This window comes from Equus asinus, chromosome 3 (genome assembly GCF_041296235.1).
Source record: "Equus asinus isolate D_3611 breed Donkey chromosome 3, EquAss-T2T_v2, whole genome shotgun sequence".
In the NCBI taxonomy this organism is placed as follows: domain Eukaryota; kingdom Metazoa; phylum Chordata; class Mammalia; order Perissodactyla; family Equidae; genus Equus; species Equus asinus.
The window spans coordinates 39630311-39658244 of record NC_091792.1 but is presented as its reverse complement, the minus strand read 5'-3'; the positions used below and the strand labels follow the sequence as shown (position 1 = coordinate 39658244).

The window sequence follows — 27934 nt, the reverse complement described above, 5'->3', positions numbered from 1 at the left end:
TTAAGTGGATTATGAATGTTTCTTGGTATTAGAGTTAATGTTTCAGATCAGTTTTTTTCTTTCTGGATTTTCTTGGTAGTGGTGATGGTTTTCTGCTTCTTTTGCTTTTTCAGTCACCATAGTATTATCAGGTAAGGACATTGGTGGGCAGTGATGGAACCAAGCTAGAATGAAGTTTATTTTACCTGGTTTCTACTATAATTATATAACTTTTAGAAATTTTTCTCATCCGTATATCTTACAAAGGTCTAACTAGGGTAGATGTTTTTCTCATAATTTTTAAACAATATATAGCCACTACACTTTATTTTTTTTTGATGCAGGGCTTATGTCTTGGTCAGCGTTGTATCCCCAGTGCCTGGCACATGTTAGAGTTTATACATTTCTCTTTGTCAATTCAAATACACATTTTCTGAAGCCACACTGTGTGCAGTGCAGTCAGGCAGTATCTTGCCCCAATATGTCCATTCAACCTTCCTGCCAAGAGTTTGAAGAGGAAGAGGAGAGTTTACCTGTGAATAGTGATTCTCTGGCATATTCATCTAAATGAGGTAACTGTTTTGCCTCAGAGAGCAAGAAAAGAAAACCAGGCAGGAGTTACCTGAGTTCTAATTGCACACATACCAACTAAAACCTCCCAGGAACCCAGGCAAGGGGGCATCAAGCAGTAGCAAATTAGATAAGGATTCTTCAATTTAAAAAGCAAATAGTAAGAAGACTTTTTATTTCCCTTTGTGGTCTACAATGGTTGCCATGCGAAAATTATGCTTATTAAGATGGGAATCCTGTTAAGAAAACAGACTTGCTAGTTTTCTATGGAAAATGAATTTTCTATATTACAGTGGTGTGCTTTTTCTGAAGTTCAAAACTTTCTCGTAAAATGATAGTGAGGCAGAGTAAAGGTGACAGCTAAAAGGATTTGAGTCCGTACTTGCTCATTGTGATGGTGTTGAGGCTTTCATTAAAGATGCTGAGTTATTTCTGAAATTTAACAGATTCTGGTTTTCTTTGGTCCCTGTGGTCATTGCCTCGTTAGGGTAGTGTCTTCAGATGTTGTTCTTTTAGTACAGTTGCTTATGTGGCTCTATCATATTCTTTGTTCAGAATTCTCTCTACCTGCCTCAGAACATTTCACAGTGAACCATGTGCTGACTCCTCAATACTAGGAGTTATGGACTCTGGGAAAACTGCCACTTCTCCTGTTGGGGTGGAAAAATCAGTAAACTGGGCTTTTATCCTGGCTCTCTGATGTGATCGTATCTGGTATTAGTGTAGGGAAGACCCACCTATTGGACCAAGAGCAAAGAAAACCAAAATCTTCAGTGTGTAACAGGCTCACAATGGGAGAGTCAAAGACAGCAGAGAAGTTTTTGCATTGTCCTCAATTAGTATATACATTTTTAATTGAGGTGCTTTTTATGTAAAGTGAAATGCACAGATGAGTTTTGACAGTTGTATATACCTATGTAACTAACACCTCAATCAAAATATAGAATATTTCTGTCATTTCCAGAATTTCCCTCATATTCCATTTCATTCAGTCCACCCTCGGGTATTACTGTTCTGTTTACTATCACCATAGATTAGTTGTCTGTATTCTTAAACATCGTATAAATAGAATCACATAGTGTTGTTTTTTTGTGTGTCTTCTTTCATTCAACATGTTGTTTTTGATATTCATGTTGTATGTATCAGAAGTGCATTCCTTTTTTTTATGTGTACTGTTCCACTGTATGAATATATCTCAATTTATTTATCCATTTTCCTATTGATGAACATTTCAGTTATTTTTAGTTTTGGCTGTTTTGAATAAAGCTGCTATAAGCATTCTTCTACCAATCTATTTGTGGACATTTCTTCTGGGTAAGTACCTAGGAGGTATATGTGCTAGCTCTCAGGGTAAGTGTGTGTTTTTATAAGAAACTGCCAAATGGTTTTCTACAGTGGTTGTGCCATTTTACAATCACACTGACCATGTATGAGAGTTTCCATTGTTTCCTATTTTCACCAACATTTGGTGGTGTTTGGTCTCTTTTAATTTTTGCAGTTCTTGTGGATGGAAAGTTGTATTGCACAGTGGTTTTAATTTGCGTTTCCTTGATGTTGTTGAGCACGTTTTCCATGTGTTTATCAACCCTTTAATATCTTCTTTAGTCAACTCTGTGTCTTTCATCCATTTTTTCACTCAATATTTGAATGATGAATGACTGAATTAGTAATGAATGACTTCTGTGATTGTTAACCTTCCTCACACAGATTTCAGCTTTCTTATGCAAGCCTGACACCCCTCGAGCTCCAAGCCAGGGTGACAGCACTGCTCTACCTAAAAGACCTGTAGGAGGGATCTATTTGCTCAGTCATAGGGTTTTTTCCCCCCCCAAAAGTAGACTTCAGTCTTGAACTACCACAAAGAAATAGAAATATCTGGTAACAGTTTAAGATGGACACTTTAATTTTCATGTTTTAAAAATCTTTATTTGTCATTCTTTTAGTTAGCAGTCTACAAGAGAAGTTATTGAATATATTCTAGGAAATGGAAAAATTACCCTATGAATTTTCTATGTATTTGTTGGTTATCACTTTTAGAAATTATAGGAGGTAATATAATATATGGACAGTAGTAGAGTTATATGGACAGTTGAATATCACTTCCTGAAAGTGGAAAAGCCTGTTTATTGTCTATATGTATGCATTGTTGTGTCCTGCATTTTAAAGCTCAGCATTGTAACATATGCTTGATACGTGGTGTCAGCTAACTTCAAAAAGAGGAAAAAAACAAAAGTAGTTCTTCATGGAATTGGAAGGTGAGACACTTGAAGTAGCAAACATGTCCACTTTTCTAGCCTTCTGCTTCCTATAATATATATAAAAAGAGATAATTAACAATATGTTAATCAAGCAGTCCTCTGTGCTCAAGCTTACGCCTTTGTCAACCTGATAGTTACTGTACTTTTTTCTCTTACTGTGTTCCCCAACTTTTCCCTAAATGTTTCACCACTATTTTCTGCCCTTTTTATAAGTGGATGGATGAGGTCCTTGTATGCAAGATCTGTGCTTGCCATTTTCAGCAAGTTCTATGACACAGAAGAAGAGAAGAGTGAGGGAAGGTGACTTGCATTATCAGAGTTAGTAAAGGATGGGCAAAGAAATATGTCAAAGAGAAGGAAACATCCTCCACAAAGATACAGACAGAACATATAGCATACTGAGAGAATACAAGTGGATCAATATTGTTGGGTAATGTACAGTTTAAGACAAACCATTGTGTATTGAAGATGAATAGAGTTGAGCCCAGATTAAGAACATCTTGTGTACTGTGCTTAGGAGTTTAGATTTTTATCTTATAGTAGTTTTCAAAAGTTCTGCAGATTTACTCAGGGGTTGCTAATTCACTCTGTGCACACCGTCCTCCTCTCCCCTCCTACCTTCCTCCCTCACAAGCTCTCTCTTTATCTGTTTAATATTTTGTCTTCATTTGGGCAAAGGGTTCAGCATGTAAAAAGTTGCCAAACTGCCACTGAGGTGTGGACATTCGACGTTCTGGCAGCATATAGAAGGTAGATGAGAGGGGTAGGAGACAAAAGGTAGAGAGATTACTGGGATGCTATTCAAATAGTTTGGGCAAGAGACTGATGGTATCTGCTTATTAAACAGTACTAGAGAAGTGGGATGGATTGTAGAGCTACTTAAGAGGTAGACTTGGGAGGACTTAGTGATGATATGAGTGGGTGACAAAAGTGTGGGGACAAGGCAAAGGTAGTAACAGATAATGGAAACCAGAATGACGTCCAGATTTCTCCCCTTCCCCTTATTTTTAACTTTCAGAAAAGTTCCAAGTATAGTACTAGGAGCTTATTTTGCCCCAGAACCATTTGATAAGTTGCCAGCATAATGCACCATCACCCTCAAACACTTGAGTATGCATTTCTTATGAGCAAGGATATTCTCCTACATAATCACAATATAGCCATTCAAATCAGGATATTAACATTGATGTATTAGATCATCTATTCCTAAGACCCTATTGGAGTTTCTCCAGTTGTTCAAATACTATCTTGTGTAACAGAAAGATTCCATTCAAAAATCATGGTTGCATTTAGTTTTCACGTATCTGGAACAGTTCTTTGATCTTTACATTCATTCCTTTAACACTTTTGAAGATTACAGGCCAGTTATTTGGAACAAAGACCCTTAATTTGGATTGTCTGGTGTTTCCTCATTAGTGGATTCAGGTTATGCATCGTTGGCAGGAATATCACAGAAGTGATGCCATGTTACTCTCATTGCTTCCTATTAGGGAAACATGGTTTCAATTGTCCCATTACTGATATTCGCTTTCAGCCTTTCTCAATCTTTTTACACTGGAGGAACACTTAAAATAATTTTCTGATCTTGGGAACTCATAAATAAAAATTATTGTATCTACAGCTCATGGTACATTAGCTTGATCAGTAAGTTGTAGATATACAATTCATTGACGATTGTCAGTGTTCTTTTGAGCAGAGATTATTCTTTTTCTGTGGATATGTTTGTATGGCAAATTCATTAGCTGTTTCTTTTTGTGTGGTTCCCCCATCCCACAAAGGATATCAGCTCTAATACAAGTTTGTAGAGCAGATAGAGGAAATTCCAGTTCTTTTCTTTTTTTTACTTTACTACTTTATCTTTTTTTACCTTAACCAAATAGGCCTTAGCACAAATGCCTACCATGTAAGATCCAAATGAGATATGGTATATGCAAGAGTAGTTTTCCCCCTATATTTAAAACTAAAAATGGCATTTTTGCCAACTTTTCTTAGGGGAAAATACAATGCCCTTGTAATTAAGCTTAGCTTACTTTCCCTGAAATTAATCTCTTTTATCTTTTCATAAATTTTGCAGACTCATAAGAAACGTAATAAATTTCGCATAACTAGCTTAAGCCAAAATGGAACTTAATTTTTCTTAATGTAGACTCAGCACATTTAATTTAAATAAAGGTTGTAAATTGATTTTAATTAATGTTATTTATTGACAGTGTTGAATAGTAAAGCCACTAAAACCCTAAGCCAAAGCAATATGAATGAAAATATTGCCGAGACACAATTTTATACAAGACTTTGAAAAAGTATTTTCTTCCTCAGTGATATAATCAGGCTCAAATGTAGGCCTAGAGGTTAGAAAATGCCTTCTTTTATAGGCTCATATATGCATAAAAGTGTTATTTTTGAATCTTAAAATAAAAATTATATTTCTCTCTTTACCGTGAGTTTGCCTCTTTAATGTAAAAATTATATTTACCTTGTGTGCTTGTTTTTTGCTTCACAAATATCAATTCAGGGTCAAATATGAGATAAGCGAGCACATAGAAATTCCTTTTCAACTGAAATCAGACCATTTCTTAGCTTACTCTTGATGTTCATTGAATAAGAAAAAGAGTTCATATATGTGAGAAGTTGAAAACTGCGAATGTTCATTGTTTTCCTATGAGTAGCAAAATATTCTTGTCTTCACAGAAATCCAGAACTTGTTAAGGACAGATCAGTAAAACTCATCTTGAATGTTTAAGACTGCAGCCCTTCTTCCTTTTTTTCTCAAGTCAAATTCTCACAATCAGAAGATTCAGAAAAGGAGTTCCTGCTCAGTGATATACTTGTGTTGAAAGGGAAGGAAAATCAGTTCACTTTGGTCCTGCAGCTTTTCCAGGTGGTTTCCAGTAAGACATGAGACTTACTGATGATCCTTCACTCAAGCCCAAACAGCAGTGGAAACATTTCAAGATTTCTTTTTGTAATATGATGTTTTCCAAAAGTGCATTTTCCTTTTAAATCCAAGAATCTTGTTCCTTGAACTCAAAAACATTTTCTTCATACCTTACAGAGACTGAAGAGTAAATGCTGCATTGGCTAGTTTCTGCAGCCATTCTTCATCTTCAAAGTATTCAACCAAATCTAGCCTTCTGTTGTCTTAAAAGGAACCCTTTCAGCTCAAGTAACCTGTTGATAACTTTTTGTCTGCTAAGCCACTGGATTTCTTTATGTAGTAGTAGCTGTTCTTTAAAGATTCTGGAGTAAAATGACCTTTGTTTAATGAAGTAAACCATTTTATAGTGTCTTCCAGAACTTTTTAATTTCATCTCGAGTTTTTGACCCTGGTGCATGGATGCCTTCTATGTCAATTCAGGTCCCCAGAGAAACAGATGTCAAGACAAGATTTGATGTGCAGGGATCCCTCCCCTCCAGAATTGGCTGTTGAGCATTCCTACCATGCTCAGTCATTTGCTGGGGGAAGCCTAGAGGAAGCATGGCAGGGTGTAAATGTTGCAGTGGATTCCAAGGTGAGGGAGCTGGGGGCTGTCAAGCAGCTCGGCTCTTCATAGCAGTTTCTGTTGAAGGGATATTGGAGCAGGGCACTAATATGGCCACCACACTCTCCTTATCTCATTTGGGCTTTGACACTACCCTGTCAGGTGGACACCTTTCTTACTCTGCTCACATTTGATGCCTCCACCTAAACATATGTTCTCATTCTACTTTGCTTTTGACGTGCAGGGCTCCTCCACCGTATAGATCATTCCTCACCCTTCTCGTAGTCAGGCTTTGACGCTCGTGCTTGTCTTTGTCTCTTTCCTCCCACCATCCCACGCATATCGGGAGATACTCCTCACTCTGCTTGGACTGACCTCTCTCTGCTGGACCGCCACCCTGCCTTCTACATATACCTACCTTACTTGGCTCCATCTGACAGCTTTAAAACTCACTTATTGAGGGAGGGGATAGTAGGAGGAAGAGGAAGAGCCATCTGGGCTTCTTAAATCTGGAACTGGCTAGAATATGATTCCATTCACTGAGATAGAGAAAATAGTAGGATCTAAGAACAAATTTGGGCCGGGGTAGGCGCGGGGGATAGTGTGTGTGTGTGTGTGTGTGTGTGTGTGTGTGTGTGTGTGTAAACAGGAGTTTGGGTTTTAAAATAATGAATTTGGGGTGACTGTGGGACATCTTGGTAAAACTAATAGGCTCAGTAGAGGAGTTTGGCTGGAGCTAATAGAGTTGGTTGTTACTAGCTTCTATGTGATAGTTAAAACCCTAGGTTTCAAAGAAACTGCAACAAGGAAGGAGCTGGCAATGGAGAATAACACCAGTGCTGCCTGAGGGATGATACCAAGGAAAGGGTGATACCAAGGGAAACTAAGGGACAAGAGAGTTGTAAAGAAGAGGGAGTGCTTGTTCAACAATGAGAAAAGCTACAAAAATGGTAAAAGATCCATTGAGTTTTAGCAACCAGTTTAAAATTTAGTTAGAGTAAACCCAGATTACAGAGGTTGTGGAGTTGAATGGGAATGAGGATTTAAGTTTGTCCAAAACAAAAATATATGTTGTAAGTTAAATAACTTAAAAAAAAAGTATTTTCATGTGGACTGAGAAATGGCGTTTTGCATCTTTCCTCGTAAGGATATATATGATTGATGAGGTGTGTAGATTTAAATTATTCAGTTCAAAACTATAAAACTTAGTGAATACTTGCTACTTGTATGATGCTCCCCATCTTGTTCATTTTGTGTTCATTTTGTTAATCTACATTACGAAGGATCTGTTCAGCCAATTTTAGTTCCTGGAAAATTTTCACCTTAAGTTACATATATGGTTTCCTAGTTAGCTGCAGTATAGGAGATGTGGAAGTAGAATTACTCAACAAATTATGTGCTTTTGAAGTATTAATCTTTTTAGTCACAAATTTTTTTATAGCCTGTGCTAAAAACAAGAAGTTTTTTAAAAGAAAAAAATTATTTTTATGACTTAGAAGGTAATTTATAAATAAATGTTAAGATATTATATTTATACCTTATCAGTTTCAAAAGTATTACAAGTGACTTGTTCAGTACAGACTACAACTTTAAAAATAATGTATTTAAAATAGTTGTTATTGTGTTTGTGACCTGGCTTGAAGTTCTTTGGTGAAGAAAGTATGCTCAGCACTTGACTGGCTTTCAAAAGATTTAATAATTGTTTACCCAATAAACAAATGTTTTGAGGACCTACTGAGCCAAGCATTTTTGTAGGTGCTGAAGATAACAATGGTGAAAAAGGAAAGTCTCTTTCTTTATGGAGCTTAAATTCTAGTGGGAGAGGCAGATGATAATACATGAATAAATGGATGGATGGATAGATAGGCACTTATATAGCAGGCACTATTCTAGTGCCTTTATACAGTGCTCTGGAGAAGAGCAAAGAGAAAAGGGAGGGCGATGCAAGGGAGTTATTATTTTGAATGGAATGATTAGGGAAAGCATCATTGATTAGGGGACATATGAACAGCGTGCTGAAGGAAGTAATGAGAAGAACCCTGCAGGTATATGGGAGGGAGCATTCAGGCAGAGGGAATAGTAGTGCAAAGATTCTGAGGTAGCAGCATATTTTCTTCCTGAAGAAAGAACAAGGACAGAAAGAGTAGAGCAAAGTGAAAAAGAGAGAATAGTAGAATATGAGCTCAGAGCAGTGGAATGTATATAGATTATATAGGGCTTAACAGGCAATTATAGAAAAAATTGATTTTTATTCTGAGTGAGATGGGAAGATCTTGGTGGATTTTGAGTAGCAGAGTGATGGTAAGACTGACTTTATCATGTCTTCCAGATACTTGCTGTTAATCAGTTTGACATAGTAATTAATAGACAAATTATTAATTTGGAGTATAGAGAGTTCATAATATGAAATTTAAGTGTTAGTAAGTAGTGTGGTCAGAAGAGGATTCTTGGTGATTAGGAAGGCTCTTTAGGATTCAGTGAAAATCCTAAACTGCTTGTGGAAGGTGATTCCAAGCTTTTGAGTTATCCTTCGAATAATTGGTTCCATTTGGTTTATTTTCCTGCCATCTGTGTCTTAAAGCTTCTTAAATGACTTTGTAGCTCAAGCCTAATGGGTCATTCCTGCCATGCAACTTCTGAAAATGTTAATATTGCACAATCATTTGGAGGCTTTGACAATTTGCTTAAGTTACCCCTTGCTTTATTAATGTAACCAGTATTCCTCAGCGTCCACTATGATTTCAAGGTTAGTCTTGGCCTTGGTATCTTCTTTTGAGGCTCACAACTCTAGTTCACTCTGAGACAGGCTTTTAGAACTCAATTTGTTTACCATGTATACTACGCCCACTTTAATTCCTTTAAGCATCCTAAGATATACGGGTCAAATGGTTTTGAATAATCAAGTCTTTTGGAAAGCATAGTTCATGAGAAACTGAAATTAGGTCTGAAGTGCCACTAAATCAATAAGGTATAATGACTAAAAGTTACCGTGTATTTTCTAGGACTTGAGGAAAGTCACGTAGTAGTTGTCTTTTATCTCAGTAACCTCGTTTTTGAATGTTTTTGAAGAGTAAAATTATTATAATACTTCTCATTCATCCTGGGAGCTGACTGTAGGCCTCTCTCCCTTTAGGTACCTTTAGGTTCAGACTTCTCTGGACTTCACACAATAGTGAAAGATGCTATGGGAAGAACCTTGTTCTCCCCATTTACAAAGGGAAAAGTGATGCCCCTCCCCACTTTTCTTTTCCAGCAATTACTTTATACAGAGTCCAACTTTATTTTATATGGGCTATCTGAACTTTTGATTTATTTGAAAACTTTAGTGATGAATATCTATATTAGAGCTTTAAATTTGATCATTTATCCTTTGTTAAATTACCAGAACCATAGTAATAGGTAATGCTGTGACTTCATCATTGTTGTCTCAGAATACTATGTGAATCTTGCATTCCAAGCAGTGGTCTGTCTAGAAGATTTAGATAAAGTAGGTATAGTCCATCCTCATAAAGTTCGTGCACTCCGCTTCGGCGGCCCAGGGTTTCACCAGTTCAGATCCTGGGTGCAGACCTAGCACACTCATCAAGCCATGCTGAGGTGGCGTCCCACATGCCACAACTACAAGGACCTACAACAAAAATATACAGCTGTCTACTGGGGGCGCTTTGGGGAAGAAGCAGAAGCAGAAGCAGAAGCAGAAGAAGAAGAAGAAGAAGAAGAAGAAGAGGAAGAAAGATTGACAACAGATGTTAGCTCAGGTGCCAATCTTTAAAAAGAAAAAAAAGAGTTTAGAATTAGAATTTAAAAGCAAAAATGTGCATTCTTTTGTTAATACTTCATTTATTAACTTTTCCTATATGGCGGTTTTAAGTTTTAGATTATGGGTATTTAATTTTTTTTGTTTATGTGGGACTTATATTTTTAAAAATCTTTTCCCCCCTTAAAAGTATTTAGTAGTTTATTCTAATTTGTTATTAATTATTGGATAAATACTTAGGTCATTTGCTTATTTAATAGATTGTTAGAAAACTGATTTCCTAAAAATATTGGTTTTTGCTTAAATTTAAATTTATGAATACTGAGGAAAATGAAGATTTTTCTCCTTAGTTTCTATATGTTTATTCCCATTTTCCATTCTCAAAATGGATCAGAGAAATCCAATATAATATATACAGGACTTGGAAAAACTTTTATAAGTCTATCAATTAGGTATTTTCAGCTTCTTCAGATATTCTGGAGTTCCTGTAATCTGACTGTTAGCTCTGTCATTGTGTATTTTATATTGGCTATACCTTAAATCTGATTCATCTACTTGGATTTACCATTTTTGACCAGGACTATGTATAAGAATTTGTATTATTTTGAAAGCTATTTACATGCCATGCTCTAAATATGAGTCAACTAACTTTATTAGTTTAAATTAAGACACTTTCTTCTCTGTTCCTCCACTATAACACTAAAGTTACACAATGATAGTGATTTCAATCTTTGGTATTTCAATATTTGGTTACCAATTCATAACTGGTAACAGAAGTATTCAGTGATGACCTGTACTGGTACCATTTTAGAAATACTAGTCATAAACTTTCTATTTGTTGGTAGTCTGGCTGCTTACCAACAGTCTCTTCCCTTCTTTACACACATTCTTTATGATTCATTTTATGACCTTTGTTCTCTCATCTTTTCACTTTGTAAGTTGCTCTTAATATGTCACTTAACCTGTTTCAATCTTGTAAAAATATGCCTATTAGGTTGGACACACAGAGAACAATTGGGGGCCTGTGTTATCCCAGTCAGTGTCCCTGATTTCATGCTGGTCTATGCGTAAACATCCAAGTGAAAAATGTCCTTATTAATTGTTAGGAGAGCTAGACTTTAGATACAGTTACTAAAGCAACATTTTGATTCTCTTTTTGAAGAAAATCTATGAACAGCAGATTTACCTTTGTATACGTTGGGATACCATATATATATTCGTTTGTGTAGGTCAGTGTTTTTCAACGTTATTTTTAACCTGTTTTCCTGTGATGTTTTCATAGTTTATCTTTGACAAATACTAGCTAGTAAGATTTTGATGTTAATCTTTTCATTACCTTTATTTTCTACAGTTTATCTTCTGAAAACATGATGTATTTAATGTGTTTTTTCTAAGGAACCCTACTTTCTACTTCAAATAGAAATTTTGTGTTGCGCTTGCCTGGGTGGTAAACAAGAACCACTTTTAAAAGTCACATTTAATATATATCACATCATGGTTTATCGATGAAGTTTGATCATCAAAATCTTCTGCACCAAGGAAAGTTCTCTTCCTCTCTCCCTGGAGGACTATTTCATACCTCTGTCTTCAAATTTCTAACACCTCCTCTCCCAAGATCACTCTCAGCTTTCTTCTTCCCAAGATCACCTTACGTCCTACTTTACAAAGAAAAGCAAAAAAAAATTGAAGGAAGTACTGAGTAGGGAACTTCCAAAGACTCCCACTACTATAAAAACCTACCTACTTTCAACTGTTTGCACATTGAGTAATGTGATAAGTAAATTTAAAGTACCTATAATACCACCCTGCTTTTTCATCTATTATCATAAATGAAATATCTATTTTCCTAACGAAAGCCAGTTCTTTCGCTTTTGTGCTCTTTCTCATCATTTTTTTTTAATTACCTAAGGGCGTCACTTCACAATTTCATCTTTCTCGATTGCACTGTCAACTTTTTGTTTTATGCTGGATCATTCTTGTCAGTGTACAGATATGCTGCTAGTTCTCCAGTCTTAAAGAATCAAAAATCTTCTCTTGACACTGTTTTTCCTACCAATTATCCCTTCCTTCCTTTTGTTCCCTTTTGCAGCAAACTCCTAACTTGTCCGTACTCACCATCTCTATTCTCTTTTCGCAGTCTCTTAAATCTACTGTGTTCAGACTTCAACTAACAAAAAGTGCTCCTATTACTAGTGACTTCCATGTTGCTGAATCTAGCCGTCATTTCTTTGTTTCATCCTCCTTGGTGTATCAGCAACAGTCATTCTTTACTTTCTCCTCTTGGATATGGTTTCTTTACTTGACTTCAAGGATACCACCCATTCCTAGCTTTCCTTAGTCATCTTTGCTGGTTACTCCTCTTCTTTAGGAATGTTGGAGTGCCTCAGGGCTCAATCTTTGGAGCTCTTCTCTTTTTACACTTACACTTCTAGTGTAATTAGAATTAAAAAATTTTTCCCCTACCCTACAGCTTATTTCTTAGAAAGTATAGGTTATAGAAAAGAAAATGAAATATTGCTATTTTAAAACTATCTTTCAGACTTTCTTGATCTCATTTCAAAGCTTGCAATGAAGACTATGGACCTTTGGGAGATCGACCATCTAGTGGCAAGAGTCGGAAAAATAGATAAGACTGCTTTAATGTAGTTACTCTTGGGGCATGACAGAAAATGAATATTGTATTTCTTATATCTCATAAATCTTAAATATTTTTTAAAAGGAATTTTATATGAACTTGTGTAATACGTTGGCATTATTTTATGTAACTTCGAACATGTCCTATATATTTGCAAAGGATGAAATTTAAGAAGGAACATTATGAAGATTCTATATCAGATCAATTTTAAGAGCCTATGTTCAAAAACGTGAAAGTAAACACACTTGATGTATAAAATTTGAGAAATATGGTAAAAAATAAATTTAAAGCACATATAATACCACTACCTAAATGCAATTTATATGAAATATTGTCTTCTAGTCTTTATGCAGTTGTGATCATATAATTTCCTGCGTTTTGCCCTTAGCGTAATATAATATCAACATCTGTGTTTTCACAATATTTTTATGAACATCATATTTAGGGATTGCAGTATATATATCCCATCTCAGGGATTCGTTTGTCTTGAACATTTGGATTTTGATTATTTTTATTTACATTCATTTTTGCTTCTGTGGATAAGGCTGCAGTGAGCATCCTCTGCATAATTTCTTTTTCTATTTTAGGGTTACTTCCTTAGGATAGATTGCCAGAAGTGGAGTTACTGGGTCAGAGGGTATGAACTTATGAACTTTTTTTCTTCTAAAAAAATTTTTTTCTTATTTGGTGTTTATTTGATTTATATTCATTGTGAAAAATGAAAATCATAATGACTTGGTATCTGTCAGAAAACTGTCTAAAGGCAAGGTTCTCTGATCAGAGAAGTTTGAGAAATTCCTAAGGTAAAAAAGCCTTTTTATCTTGGTTTACTTCAGCATTTCCTGAACTTAACTGAGCATTGAATAATTTTTTTGTGATATACTTCTTAACATATTGTGAAAGTTCTACAAAGGATGTAGTTTACAAACTACTGATGTAAAATTTAAAATTGTCTTATTGGTTAAATTATGTTTTATTAATCAGAGCAACTAAATTAAACTATAAAGCTTCATTCTAAAATTATTTTTGCAAAGGATATTTTTTAAACAGATAAAACTGTTTACTGTATGATTTTTGTGTATGTCTTTATAAAGTCTCATAACTTTTCTAATTTAAACTTTCTGTATTGATTCCTAAAGAACTATCTTAGTGCCTCAATGGCATCAAATACTTTTTACAATCTTTAATGAAATTTAGATTATAGACATATTACATAAAAGTAGAAGATAATATAGATTGTACAAACCTTTTTTTTCCACTCCATTTTTCCCTACAGAATGTGAAAACCTTTGCATCTTCTGATAGTCTAGCCAAGGTCCAAGAAGTAGCAAGCTGGCTTTTGGAAATGAATCAGGAACTGCTCTCTGTGGGCAGCAAAAGACGACGAACTGGAGGCTCTCTGAGAGGTAACCCTTCCTCAAGCCAGGCAGATGAGGAACAGATGAATCGTGTGGTAGAGGAGGAACAGCAGCAGCAGCAGCACCAGCTAAGACAACAAGAGGAGGAGGAGCACACTGCAAGGAATGGTGAAGTTGTTGGAGCAGAACCTAGACCTGGAAACCAGAATGATTCCCAGCAAGGACAATTGGAAGAAAACAATAATCGGTTTATTTCGGTAGATGAGGACTCCTCGGGAAACCAAGAAGAACAAGAGGACGATGAAGAACATGCTGGTGAACAAGATGAGGAGGATGAAGAGGAAGAGGAAATGGACCAGGAGAGTGATGATTTTGATCAGTCTGATGACAGTAGCAGGGAAGATGAACATACACATAGTAACAGTGTCACAAACTCTAGTAGTATCGTGGACCTGCCTATTCACCAACTCTCCTCCCCATTCTATACAAAGACAACAAAAGTGAGTATATTTAGTCTCCTGTTCCACCTGAGAAATTTTACATGTCCATATTAATTGTAATGAAACTTTCTTCACAGTCTTTGTATTACTGCAAAATTAATCTTCAGATGTATAATAATAAAAAGAACTAATTTTTGTTTTACAGAAGCTATTAGAAAGTATTAGGAATAGAAATATTGATAATGGGACAGTGTTGTTAGAAATGGAGGGAAGGTAAATTGATCCTATTACTATGAAAAATCATTAATATCAAATTTTGTTAGAAATTGTATGACAGGGACAGGGGTAAGTAGGTTGTATGCAGTGGAGAGGGTTGGGATGAAATATAATTTGTGTAAATCAAGTATTGAAGAATCTTTTCTTATTTACAAAATGCAGCTGGTAGGGTGGGCTGTATATTCACAGGTGTTATTCCAAGGCACAAGTTACTGGAAGTTACTTCAAATTAGTTTTCTTATGATGATTAAAATTTATCTTTTGTAAACAGTTTTCTCTTCATTATGTAATTAAACAAGATGAAATTACAGGCTGAATATTAATATTTGGTTGTTGGAGAAATCTGAGTAGGTACTTTTAGAAGTTCAAGTACTAGACACTGGCGTATTTAAGATAATTAAACTTTTTTTTACATTATAAAACAACAAGAATGCATGGTGCTATCTTCACTGCTTCCTTTCCTTTAGTTATTTTGTTAAAATTAAGACATTCAGGAACACCAGAAGAATTGGTTTTTCTTTCTGACTTCATTTTAGTGGAACACTCCATTTATTTCTCAAAGGGATTTGAATATTTGCTATAGGGTAACCAGACCATTTTGGTTGATTTTTGACTGTGAGAGGTAGGAGATGATGTGAAGGTGCACTTAGATTCCCAACTTTCTGTCTGATTTCTGCCACTACTTCCCTTGCCTGCAGTTTTCCTTTCCCTGCCCATTCCTGGAGACAGCTGTGTTGTATCTGCCTCCTCATCTCATTTAACTAGTGGTAGCCCGTGGAGTTTTAAAAGGTAGACAGTTAGAGGAATCTTATCAACTCAGGGACTTGGTGATTAATCTAGTGCCGAGAAAAACAGTTCTATTGGATACAGTCCTTTAAGGCTGTTCCAGAGATTAAGGACTGGAATATTGCAGCCAGTCATACTGTCACTGCGTCCCAGTTGTTATCTTTGCTACTGGATAGTCAGGGAGGTGCCGAAGTGTAAAGTCTGTCTGAGATGGAAGGAAGAAGTGATTGGGTAGCTGCAGTAAATTTGTAATTGCCAGTGCTTGTTCTTTGGGGTGGTATGTGGGCCTCTTTTCTCAAAACATTCCTGGATATTATATCACTTAAAATTGTGGTCCTGGCAACGGGTGGGGATTGTGGAGAGAAAGAAGACGCATTATTTCTCTCACTACCCAATCTTTCTATTATATTCTCTTTTCCCCTGATCAATTTATAGTCAAAATGAAATTATATATTTTCCGGGTTTTGCTTCAAAATAATACTGGAGGGAAGAACAGGAAGGAGGGTATAAATTGACCATGATTTGCTAATTGTTGAAGCTGGGTTACAGGGACATGGAGGTTCATGGGTATTATTCTGTGTAGTTTTTTAAGTATGTTTAAAGTTTTCCGTAATAAAATTTTTTTTTTAAGTCGTAGAGAATAGGAACACACACACACACCCTCCACAAAATCATAACCAGAGTTGGAAATAAGAGTTTTCTTTACATACTTTGATCTTGCTGACTAGCTACTAAGTCAAGTAAGTACTGCTTCTCCTCTACATTGAATTTTATTTTCTCTGTATTTTGGTGCTGTTGAAAATATAGGAAATTCAATAAGACGTTATGTACTTTTCACTGGAGTTAGAATTTATTTTAATTAATATTTTAGGCAGTGTTGCTATCAAATGGTCTATTTAAAGGGGAGAGAAAGTAAAAAGAATTATACTCTGAATGAGGTATGTAACAGAACTTCAATTTTTTTTCCTTCAGGCTTCTCCGCTCGTAGATCTTTATGTTTGCATGCTTTCTGGCTCTTTGTTTATCATTAGAAAATTAGATAAAAATCATGAATATCCAGGTAGAGTAGACTTATGAGTTTAATGATTCTTTGGAAAATAAGATTTTAACTTGAGTAAAAGCTTACTTATTTTACAGACATTAAAATAAATAATGTCTGTAGTAGTTTATCCTCTTACTTCTATTTATTATTTTTTAAATTTTACAGTGAATCATTGACTTAGTCCATAAACAATATACAAACAGATTTAACATCATCACCTTTAACCTAACTTGACCTGGAATGAAATATCATATACACTTGGTTTAATACTTGAATTATCCTTACCATTTTTGCTTCAGCTTGTGAAACTGAAACTCTTTCTAAAGCATGTTTATCCCTAATTCCCCTAGCCTGTCTGCAAGTTTAGATTTTGTTTAGTTGATCTGATCTGAGAAGGAACTGGCTTCAAGTAGTGGTTTTCATCCGTTTTACCATCCCCATTTCAAGGTGTTGAAACAGAGCTTTGAATCTCAGCCAATGGCTCTAACACCAACCGCTGCAGCCCTGCTCCGTTGGTAAGGCTTAGACCTTTTTTAGTGCAATTCACCCAGGTTCTAGCCCTCGTCTCTTGAGCTCTCACTCTCAAGGTTGCTATATCAAGAGGCAGTTTGTATCTCTCCACTTGTTTCTGAGAGTTCAGTGGAGGAATGGGAGTCTAGTATTTAATTGGATTATTTTAAGAAAGAAGTTTAATCAAAACTGAGTCTTGCTGAACAACACAGAGCTGTCAAGGAGTTCGACCACATTTTAAATTAAAAACAAGAAAGCCAGCTAGACAAAACATATCTTTTTCCAAAAGGAGCAGTCATCATAATGTTCTGTAGGAAACCTTCCAGTACACAGATTTGACAGGTGCTTTATCTTTCCTTTCTCTTCAAGGTGAAACTGTAAGTACAACTTTTAGATATATCTTATATAGTTATATAGTTACCTCCTTAAAAACAAAGTATGCTGAATTTAAGCCAGCTTCCCTAATGATTCCTGAGTCATGAATACAAATTATACTGTACCTGCAGGGTCGCAGGAGTAGACTGAGGACTAACAACACAGGTATACATGTGTATATGCGTTTATGCGTGTATGTGTATATATGGATGCAGGTGTATACACTTTTGATAGATTGCTTATTTTGAGGTCATTTGCCTTCATAAATATGGCAAGAATAATATAAAACTATTTAATTGCCAAGGCAGCATTGCCCTTCTCCAAAGTAGATTTCAATCTGAAATTGGCCTGTTTTCTTTTGTCCATTCCTGAAACTCTTCTTCAGGATCATTCCCAGAAAACTTCATTTTTCAACAACATTTTAAAAATGTCACCTATTACTGTGTTGCTGAAAAAGAAAATGTCAGTCACCCATGTGTATAAATCTCTTAAATATGGTAAATAGGCAAAAGCCCTCACTATTTGAAATACTTTATTTTGGAGCAGCTTTAAATTCTTGATCAGTGTAAACATAAAACACTTCTATAGACATTACCCTAGGCCACGGTTTCTTTCAAGTCATTTTAAATTTTGACTTTTGAGAAGAGCAGAGGTATAATAATCATTTTTAAAATCCCATTTTTTAATGTTAATATGGGATTAGCCTTCTATAGTTTTACTCAGCCTACCTTTCAAATGTTATTTTTTTGGCACTTTCCTAAACACACTCTGTGGACAGGCTTATTTATTTGTCATTCCTGAACATGCTGTATATGCAAATATGATATTAATGAGAAAAACTATTTTTGGTCCTCCTTTGCATTCATTTTTTCTTTGAAAACTATCAAAATCCTTAGGACAGTCTTTTTTTCCCCTCCTGGTAACCAAAGATTTGTTCTTAGGGGAGCAAATGGCAATAATATACATTAGAAATTCCGGATTGTTCTAATGTTAACAGTCAAGGGTTTTGGCAGTCAAGAATTGGTGTTTATTAACCCCATACTGTTTGCAAGTTCCTATGACAGTAAGTAAGCTGAGGTTGCAGAGAGGCCAAATGATTCACCCAAAAATCACACTGTAAGTGACAAGAAATTTTAATCTATATATCTGCCTAATTTCAAAAAACCCCTTTTCTTTCCATGTGCTGTGCTGCCCCCTATGGTAGAATTTGGCAAACACTGCTAAACAAGATTTCTGCAGAACCACAAGTCTGTTTAGGTTCCGGACTGTGGAGTGTGTTGGCTTTCTAATACCATGTCACATTTGAAATCGTCAGAGAGCTGTACCCTTTAGAAAGTACAGAGAGCTCAGTTAAATGCTTTTCTTTGTTGGTATTTAACAAATATTATTGAAGATATGAGGACTTGAGGCTAAAGTTGTAACAGGAAGAAATGACAGTGAAATTTGAGACTGGATAACAGATATTGCTCTCTCTAGAGTCCATCAAACGTGCTTCTTAACCAGGGGCTTTATGTCGGCTATTTCTGTAAATTTGTCTAGTCTGCCTGCAACTTCTAAAGTCATCTTGCTTTCCCAGATAAGAATGCTCATCTCTTCAGTTTTAACTCCTTCTGTCAACAGCCTTATCATATTAAAAAAAAAATCATGTTTTCTGAAGAGAACATGTAAAGACTCCTTTTACATGTTTTGTGCAGAGTATCAGCTGATTTTCTACTAAAATGAAAAGCAAATGAGATTACCATTAGGCCAGATCTCATGTCCTCTTGATCTTTTCGTGAAGAGAACTGTGTTTGAGCACTAATTTCTGTTTCTTCCTTGTCTATTGTAGTGCCTTCCATCTGTTCCCACATAACTTCATTCATTACCTCAAATTAGTATATTTTTTCCCATCCTGACTGTTAGATTTTTTTCCCTAATAACTAAACCAGTTTTTTAAACTCATTTTTGCTTCAAAGAAGAAGTAAATATTTATTAAACATATGTGTATATTTTTTCAAAGAAGCAGCGTATCTACTCTCTAGGGGCCTAAGACTTTTTCTTGTCTCTAGGTTCTCAGCAATGGAGGAATTAGGCACAAGGATCACTAGGCAGTTAGGGGATCACAAGAACAGTTTTGTTTCTAGTCACCATCTTCTAATCACTCCCTGAACCAGAGCTGCTGCAAAACTTTGTAGGACAATGTGGCTAACATCTGAAACCTAATAGGGACCTAAATTCTCCTCTGTTGTAGGTATAGTTCTAGAGAGTGATAGCTGCTTCAGAAAGTCCTTGGCCTTGTCTCCTTGTAAGACAAAGAAATTAAGTTCAAATTCTGTTAGGTGTAGGCATGTCCAGAGAGCAGAAAGTGCTATATAAGGCAGTCATCTTGAATAACATCTGCTAGTAAACATAGTCCAGTGAATAGCCATGTCTCCTACCTTTGTGAAGGAGGAAGAGCTGGAAACATTCACTCGGTCCAGTTTAACCCAATTTTAAATGTGTGGGGAGGAGAGTGGAAGTGGGGGAAAGAGGGCACACTGGAGGACATGCGTTTTCTCCTGATGTAGTAGAGTGATAAGAGCTTTTTAGATTTAAGCTTGAATTCTGATTTTGCCTCTTATTATATGAGCATAAGTATGTAATCAGTCATTATAAGACCATAAATATGTATGTATGTAATTATATGACCATAAATATGTGTAACTTTAATTTCTTGAACCCATTATTGATTCTCTGCGTTGTGCAGTTCATTTGATATTACCTTCTGACCTTTTTTGTAAGTTTGTCTTGAGTTAACTTTTAATTCTTTTATTTTGTTTTAGAAATTTGATATATTTGTCTCTAGTGCCGATTCAGGTTGAGAGTTGCAGATTCACAAATTGTTAATGTGAACAATTCTCATTTCACCTCTTAAGAGTGAACTATAGATTCCAAGCTAGACTATAAATTATAAATAGGCATGCCATTTAAGTTTAGTTTAAAACTCAAATATTCAGTATAAAGATAGTTACGTTGAAGAATGTTATAATACAATTAGCAGTACCAGAGTAAGACTCCCCTGAGGTGGTGTTAAGATCCCAATTTGGGAACCTTGCTGCTGGGATGCAGAAATCAATTGAAGGCAACTCATATAGCCATTAAAAATCATATTTTAAAAGAAAATTTAATAACAGAAAAATGCTTACAAATAGAATGTTTACTAAAAATGTAGGACTTAAAAATATGTAAAGAATGTGATCCTAATTGTGAAACAAACATCCATTATATACACACATGGAAAAAGATCATAAAGAAGTAAGCCAAATGTTAGGAATTACCTCTGAATGTGGTTGAATTCTTTCTGTTTTTTCTTATGTGCTTTTCAGAATTTCCCAAGCTTGCTACAAGAAGCATATATTACTATTATTTATTAGAAAAAAACCGGTATCTTCTAGAAACCAGTTCTTATTCTACTTAGTCTTTTTGATAACTTCCATAATATATGAGTTGCTTAGAGTAGCCTTGACAGCACTTTTGGCTCTCCATGAAACATGAATATCTTTCACTTTAAAATCTTTCTGTGAGCAATTTGAGAGTCTGTCTTTTAAAACATAGTTCTCAAGTGCTTTACCAGAAGTCGCCAGTGCTTTCCCTCCCCTCCCCTATTCTTAACCTCCCATTTCTTCAGACTAATAATTAATATATTTAAACCGCTGAGCTTTTCTGTCCTAATTTTAAGTCTCCTGAGATAGAATCCAAATTGGAGGGAACCTTTGAAATCACCAAGTCCAAACATATGCCTAGTGGCTTTATCAGTAGACTTGGGTTTGAAAATGAGTTCATCACTAGGGAATACTACAGTGTGGAGTAACATTATATTTTTAGACAGATCTTTATGTTGACATCTGTTGTTCTTCTTTGGTCCTTTTTTTTCCATCTAGAGCAGTGACAGCCTTTCTTATAGGAGAAGACTGCTGTCATATTCGTCCATAATCTTTTCTCCAGACTGAAAGTCTCCATCGTGTTTTCCAAGATCACGATTTTGGTTGCTCTTCTCTGGACAAATTGCTCTTCAAGTGCTGTGTCCTGTAGTCAGCGTGATGCTGCTGAGGTGCCCTAGGCCAGACTATCACCTGTTCTTATTCTGAACCTCATCAGTGTAATGGGAAATAGCACTGATAACAGTGATGATAAACCACTTATTGAGCACTGTTTACTATGTGCTAGGATGTTATACTGAATGCATATATAATCTCGTTTAATGTTAACAGTCCTATTATATAGGTTCTCATTTTTATCCCCATATCAGAGATGAGAAACAAGTGGAGAGAGGTTAAGTAATTCATCAATGACCAGTCAGCCAGTAAGTAGTGGAGCTAGGATTTGAACCCAGATCTTATTCTGGATACAGGCTGCACATTTGTTAAAAATTGAAAATTCAGTGAAACAGTATTAGTAATTGTGAGAGGAGGTGGGATGTGGAATAACCCCTAAAGCCAACACCCAAACATCTGTTTTCATCCCTCCCCAAAGAGGCCCCAACTTAATCTCTGCTCCCATGGTATATTTATTATGACTCGCATCACATTGTATTAAAATTGTTTTTCTGCCTCTCTCCTATTCAAGCCTTTGATTTATCTTGCCTAATAGTTTTATCATGTATAAGGCACCGCAGTACGTAATAATTTGTCAGTAACTAATTAGTGAATAAATTTTTACGTATTGCTTGCTGGTCTTTGACCACATGGATACACATTTTGCATAACCAGTGTCAGTGTATGTACTGTTTTGCATTCCTGCTTGTTGCAACCTCCATGTACATATTTTTATTTGGGCAAGAATTTTCAACTCCTTTGGGTAAATACCAATGACTGTGATTGCTGGATTGTATGGTTTAAGAGTATGTTTAATTTTGTAAGAAACTGCCAAACTGTCTTTCCAGATTGGCAGTAGCGTTTTGCCTTCCCACCAGCAATTAATGAGTGTTCCTGTTGCCAGCATTTGTTGTTGTCTGTGTTTTGGATTTTGGCCATTCTAATAGGTGTGTAGTAGTAACTCATTGTTTTAATTTGAAACATGACATATTATGTTAAACATCTTTTCATGTGCTTACTTTCCATCTGTGTATCCTTTTTGATGAGGTTCAGATCTTTTGCCTGTTTTTAATCAGGTTATTCATTTTTTTATTGTTGAGTTTTAAGAATTCTTTGTATATTTTGAATAACAGGCCTCTATCATATTGTCTACTGCAAATATTTTCCTCCAGTCAGTGGCTTGTCTTCTCATTCTCTTGACATTGTCTTTCACAGAGCAGAAGTTTTAAATTTTAATGAATTCCAGGTTATCAATTATTTCTTACATAGGTTGTACCTTTGGTGTTGTATCTAAAAAGTCATCACTATACCCAAGGTCATCTAGGTTTTATTCTATGTTATTTTCTAGGGGTTTTATAGTTTTGCATTTTACATTTAGGTCTATGATCCATTTTGAGTTAGTTTTTGCATGTGCATATTCAGTTTTTCCAGCACCATTTATTGAATAGATTGTCTTGCCCCATTATATCGCTTTTGCTCCTTTGTCAAAAATCAGTTGACTATATCTATGTAGATCGATTTCTGGATTCTCTGTTTTGTCCCTTTTTTTTTTTGGTATCGACAACATCTTTCCCTAGGGTGACCTATGGAAGTCATTGTTGGATAGCTTTTCTCTGTTGAATCACAACCCTGGTATATAGATTGGGCAGGTAATGTTTGGGAGAATTGTGTGCTGAAAAAAACAAAGAGATAACAAGGCCTGTCTATCTGCTCTCTCATTTACTAGGCACAGTCTTTGGGCTCATCCATTAATCTCCTTGAGCCTCAGTTTCTTCAACATTAGACAGGAATAGGATACCTGTCCTTATTGCAAAGGGTTGTATAGAGTTTAAAGGAGGTGATGAATGTGAAAATGGTTTGCAAGTTTTGAAAAGCTGTGCCAGCATATGATGTGATCATTTAAAAAAAATTTTATTGCGGTCACATTGGTTTATAACATTATATAAATTTCAGGTGTACATCCTTATATTTTGACTTCTCTACAGACTGTCTTGTGTTCACCACCAGAAGTCTAGTTGCCGTCTGTCTCCATACACATGAGCCCCTTTACCCTTTTCAGCCTCGTCCACCCCCTCTCCCTCTGGTAACCACCAGTCTGTTCTCTGTATCTGTGTGTGTGTTTTTTTTTGTTTCTCTTCTGATATGATCATTTTTATTGCTCTCATTATCTCCATGTTAAGTTACATGATCATAAGCAAGGCAAGGATTTACCCAGTGATGTCTTTTCTATAATTTTTCTTATTCATTTACTTACCAGATTTCTTCTTCTCTGGTTGAGATATGTGTCTTTTCCCTTCTGATCACTGAGGGATTCTTTCTGACATGATAAGAGGTGAACCAAGTGAGGATGAGCTCATTATTGCAAGTTTCAGGGCCTGCTTACTGTGGAGCAGTGTTTGTGCGTTGTCAAGAAAACAAGTTTGGAAAGGAAAATGAGGAAATTTTCTTCCTTTGGTCTGTTTGTTTATTTTTCACCAACACCACATATTTACATATTGCTTGCTGGTCTTTGACCACATGGATACATATTTTGCATAACCAGTGTCAGTGTATATACTATTTTGCATTCCTGCTTGTTGCAACCTTCATGTACATATTTTTATTTAGGCAAGAATTTTCAACTCCTTTGGGTTGATTACTGTAGCTTTATAGTAAGTCTTCAAGTTAGGTGGTGTCAGTCCTCTGAATTTGTTCTTCTCCTTCAGTATTAAATTGGCTATTCTGGGTCTTTTGCCTCTCTATATAAACTTTAGAATCAGCTTGTCAATATCCACAAAATAAGTTACTGGGATTTTGATTGGGATTGTATGGAATCTACAGATCAGGTTGGGAAGAACCGACATCTTGGCAGTATTGAGTCTTCCTATCCCAGAGTGTGGATTCTCTCTCCAGTTACTTCTTCTTTGATGTCTTTCGTCAGAGTTTTGTAGTTTTCCTCATGTAGATCTTGTACATATCTCGTTAGATTTATACCCAAGTATTTCATTTTTGGGGTGCTAGTGTAAATGGTAATATGTTTTTAATTTCAAATTCACCTGTTCATTGCTGGTGTATAGGAAAGTGATTGACTTTTGTCTATTAACTCTGTGTCCTGCATCCTTGCTATAATCACATATTACTTCTGGGAGGTTTTTTTTTTTTGATTCTTTCTAATTTTCTGTATAGATCATCATGACATATGTGAATAAAGACAGTTTTATTTCTTCCTTCCTAATCTTCACTCCCTTTATTTCCTTTTTTTGTCATACTGAATTAGCTAGAACTTCCAGTACAATACTGCAAAACAGAAGTGAGAGAGGGCATCGTGCCTTGCTCCTGATCTTATGGGAAAGTTTCTTACCATTAAGTGTGATATTAACTATATGCTCTCTATAGATGTTCTTTATCAAGTTGAGGAAGTTTCCCTCAATTCCTAATTTAGTGAGAGCCTATCTTTTATTCTTTTAAACATAATTGCTATATGTCTAACATATACAGAATTCAAAAATCATCTTATTTCCTTTGACTTGTTTCTACCCTACTCTTTACCTCAGCAACAGGGGTTTATTTGATATTTCTGAGCATAGAGGAATTCAGGCTACTCTGAAACCTTTGCTTAAGCTTTTTCCTCATCTTTTAAATGTTCTCACCCTATAGCCTCTTGGAAATTTCTGTTGTTTTTAAGATCTGTTTCAGATCTCACCTGCTTTAAGAATATTTCACAGAACTCTGAGCAAATTCTATATCTCCATTAGCTCTTTGTTTTTACTTATATTGTGATAGTTGTAGTCAGCTTTGTTTTTTGAAATTTATGTGTATTTAGATTGTTGACAAACCTGATTCTCTGAGATTCTACTATGTCTTACAAGACTGTATTTTGCAAATAATGCTTAAAAAATTGAATTGAAGTTTCACAAAACAAAATTTTTTTTTTGTATTTTCACAAACATGGTCCTGTTTAATCCTGTTCCAGTTAATGTGAATGTCTACAGTTTTTTTGTTTTTTTTTTTGTTTGGTTTTTTTTTTTTTGAGGAAGATTAGCCCTGAGCTAACTACTGGCAGTCCTCCTCTTTTTTACTGAGGAAGCCTGGCCCTGAGCTAACATCCGTGCCCATCTTCCTCTACTTTATACATGGGACGCCTACCAGAGCATGGCGTGCCAAGTGGTGCCATGTCCGCACCCGGGTTCCGAACCGGTGAACCCTGGGCCGCTGAGAAGCAGAACGTGTGAACTTAACCGCTGCACTACCGGGCTGGCCCCTCTACAGGTTTTTGAACCTCAATACAAGACTTTAAATATGTTGCTATTAGATTTTCTATTTTATTTGCTATTGTCCCTCCATCCTCACTCAGTTTTCGTCTTGGCTCTATCTTTACCAAGTTCCTCCTAAGATTATTTTGTACCAAAATTCTGTCTTTTGGCGTTTTCATTGTCCCTCCTGGTTTTATGTTCTCAATGCATATGTAACAACATCTAAATAATTAAACCACTGGTATCTTCAGTGAGGAAATGAAAGCTAGGTTGAGACCTAAAGGATAGGTAGGAATTAGACAGTGTTAGGAGGCTGCAAAGAAATGAAAATAAGGAGTCATAACTTTTTTGAATAGTGGCAGAATTTTTAGGAACAACTATAGAACCTCTCTAGGTGACTACTGAATATATTCCAAATATCTATATGAATTTATATTGGACAAATTTGTTTAATTTTTCTTTGTTTATATCCTGGCTGTTTCTTAATGGTTTGTGATGTTTGTGATACTTTGGAGAGTCGTTTGCAGAGTTTCCACTCCATAGACAACTTATCTTTCCTTGACATTTGGAGGGTTGATCTTGATGCCAAGCACAGGATCTTCACAAAAAGCTTCCTGTAGTTTCTAAAGTTTTAACTTGGAAATATTATCTGCTTAAGGTTACAGGAAATGAATGAAAGAGCTGGGAGTATTATTTAGATCTTGCTCATACACCAGTTCGCCCCCCAAAACTCTAATATATGAACAAGAAATATGAATTTAAAAATATATTTTAAAAGCCTATAATAAACTTAAGTCCAATTTGAAATTAGTCTTTCACCAACTTTAATTTAGACAGAAATATCAATTTTTAAACCTTTTCATCAGTGATTACAATCTTAAGAATCTTATTAACAAGATTACTTTTTGCTTGTGAGTCTACTTTTTACTTTGACTCCTGTACTGAAATTCAGTCTCATTTTTGACCTTTCTTCTGAGGGACACATTTTCATGTATTTTATTGCTTTGGTTACTATAATAAATCCCTGTTATCTATAAATTATGATAAAGAGGAATAACAAGTAGGATGAATTACAAAAGTAGAACACAGACAACAGAAAATATGGTTAGAGAATTTAGATTAGGTGTGTTTTAAATACCTGATTTGTAGTCATGACACTATTCATTTATTTTTGTTTCTTCTTTGAAAATTGCCTTAAATTCAATACTGTTTGGTTTTAATTGAGAAATACTGTTTCTTTTCTGTTTAGTATTGGGATATTTTTCTGGGAAAAACTTTAAAAACACTTAAGAATTCTTTCAGTGAATACTCTAAATATGCATAGTACTTCAAAAGAAGGCACAAAGAAATAAAGCTACAGAAGATACAGCATATTTAAGTTTTTGTAGAAGTCATACGTGAACATGTTCAGCATACTTAGTAATCAAAGTATTATTTTTCCTTATGAAATGTCATAAAAAAGAATTACTTAAGAATTCATCTGTTTTTTCATTGAACACTAGAGGGCCATATAGTACCTTATTACTATTGCTAGAGCTGCTTTTAATGTATTTGAATGTATTTAGTAAGTGCTGTCTCTCTTCTACTTTGTGTTCTAGTATACTATTTCTTGCTCAGATTTTGAAATTAATATTTGGAGTAGTTACGTGCATTGTCATATAATATGGTGAGATACCTAGGGTTGTCTTTTTTTTTTTAAACCAGCAACTAGCATATCTTCATTTTGCTATTTTAAAACAACGATAATGACAAAGTAAAGCAAGAGTGAGCCATGGGATAAATGTACACACATGTACAAATTGACTGTGCTTTGAGAATAGAAGTATGCTCTTTGAAAATTTCTCAAGTATCTGTGCATAAATGCATTAAAAACAAAAGTCTTGTCGTTATGAGCTTCCTCAGCATATGAGTGAGAAAAGAATGATCTCTAGGGGGCTCTCTTTCTTGTCCACATTTCCTCTTGTGTTAGTATAGAAGTTAATGTTGCAGGATGTAACCACCTGATCATCCTGAACTGAAGAATATTTGAACAGCTGATTCTTCTTCCTCAATTTCTTTTGGTTGCTTGGGGTGAAGAAATGAGAAATATAATCTACAAGGCCCAAATAAGTAGTGTGAATGAGTGAAGAAAGTCATGATTGAGCCAGTAAGATGGCTCAGGCTCTTATGAACTGTAGGGCAAATG

General features: G+C 35.4%; 1 protein-coding gene across 6 annotated transcripts in view; it reads left to right on the top strand.

The window, feature by feature from the left end:
- Positions 1-27934, top strand: part of FBXW7 (F-box and WD repeat domain containing 7) — a 219646-nt gene that overhangs the window by 115335 nt on the left and 76377 nt on the right. For 4 of the 6 annotated variants that reach the window (XR_011501963.1, XM_014868521.3, XM_070504912.1 and 1 more), the window contains exon 3: positions 13955-14536. Coding sequence is in view for 5 of the 6 variants with exons in the window: in XM_014868521.3 (XP_014724007.1) it covers positions 14024-14536 (513 nt within the window). In the remaining variant the exon portion in view is untranslated. Of the gene's footprint in view, positions 1-13265; positions 13316-13954; positions 14537-27934 lie in introns of all 6 variants that reach the window. The other 2 variants (XM_070504910.1, XM_014868520.3) reach the window with 1 other exon arrangement.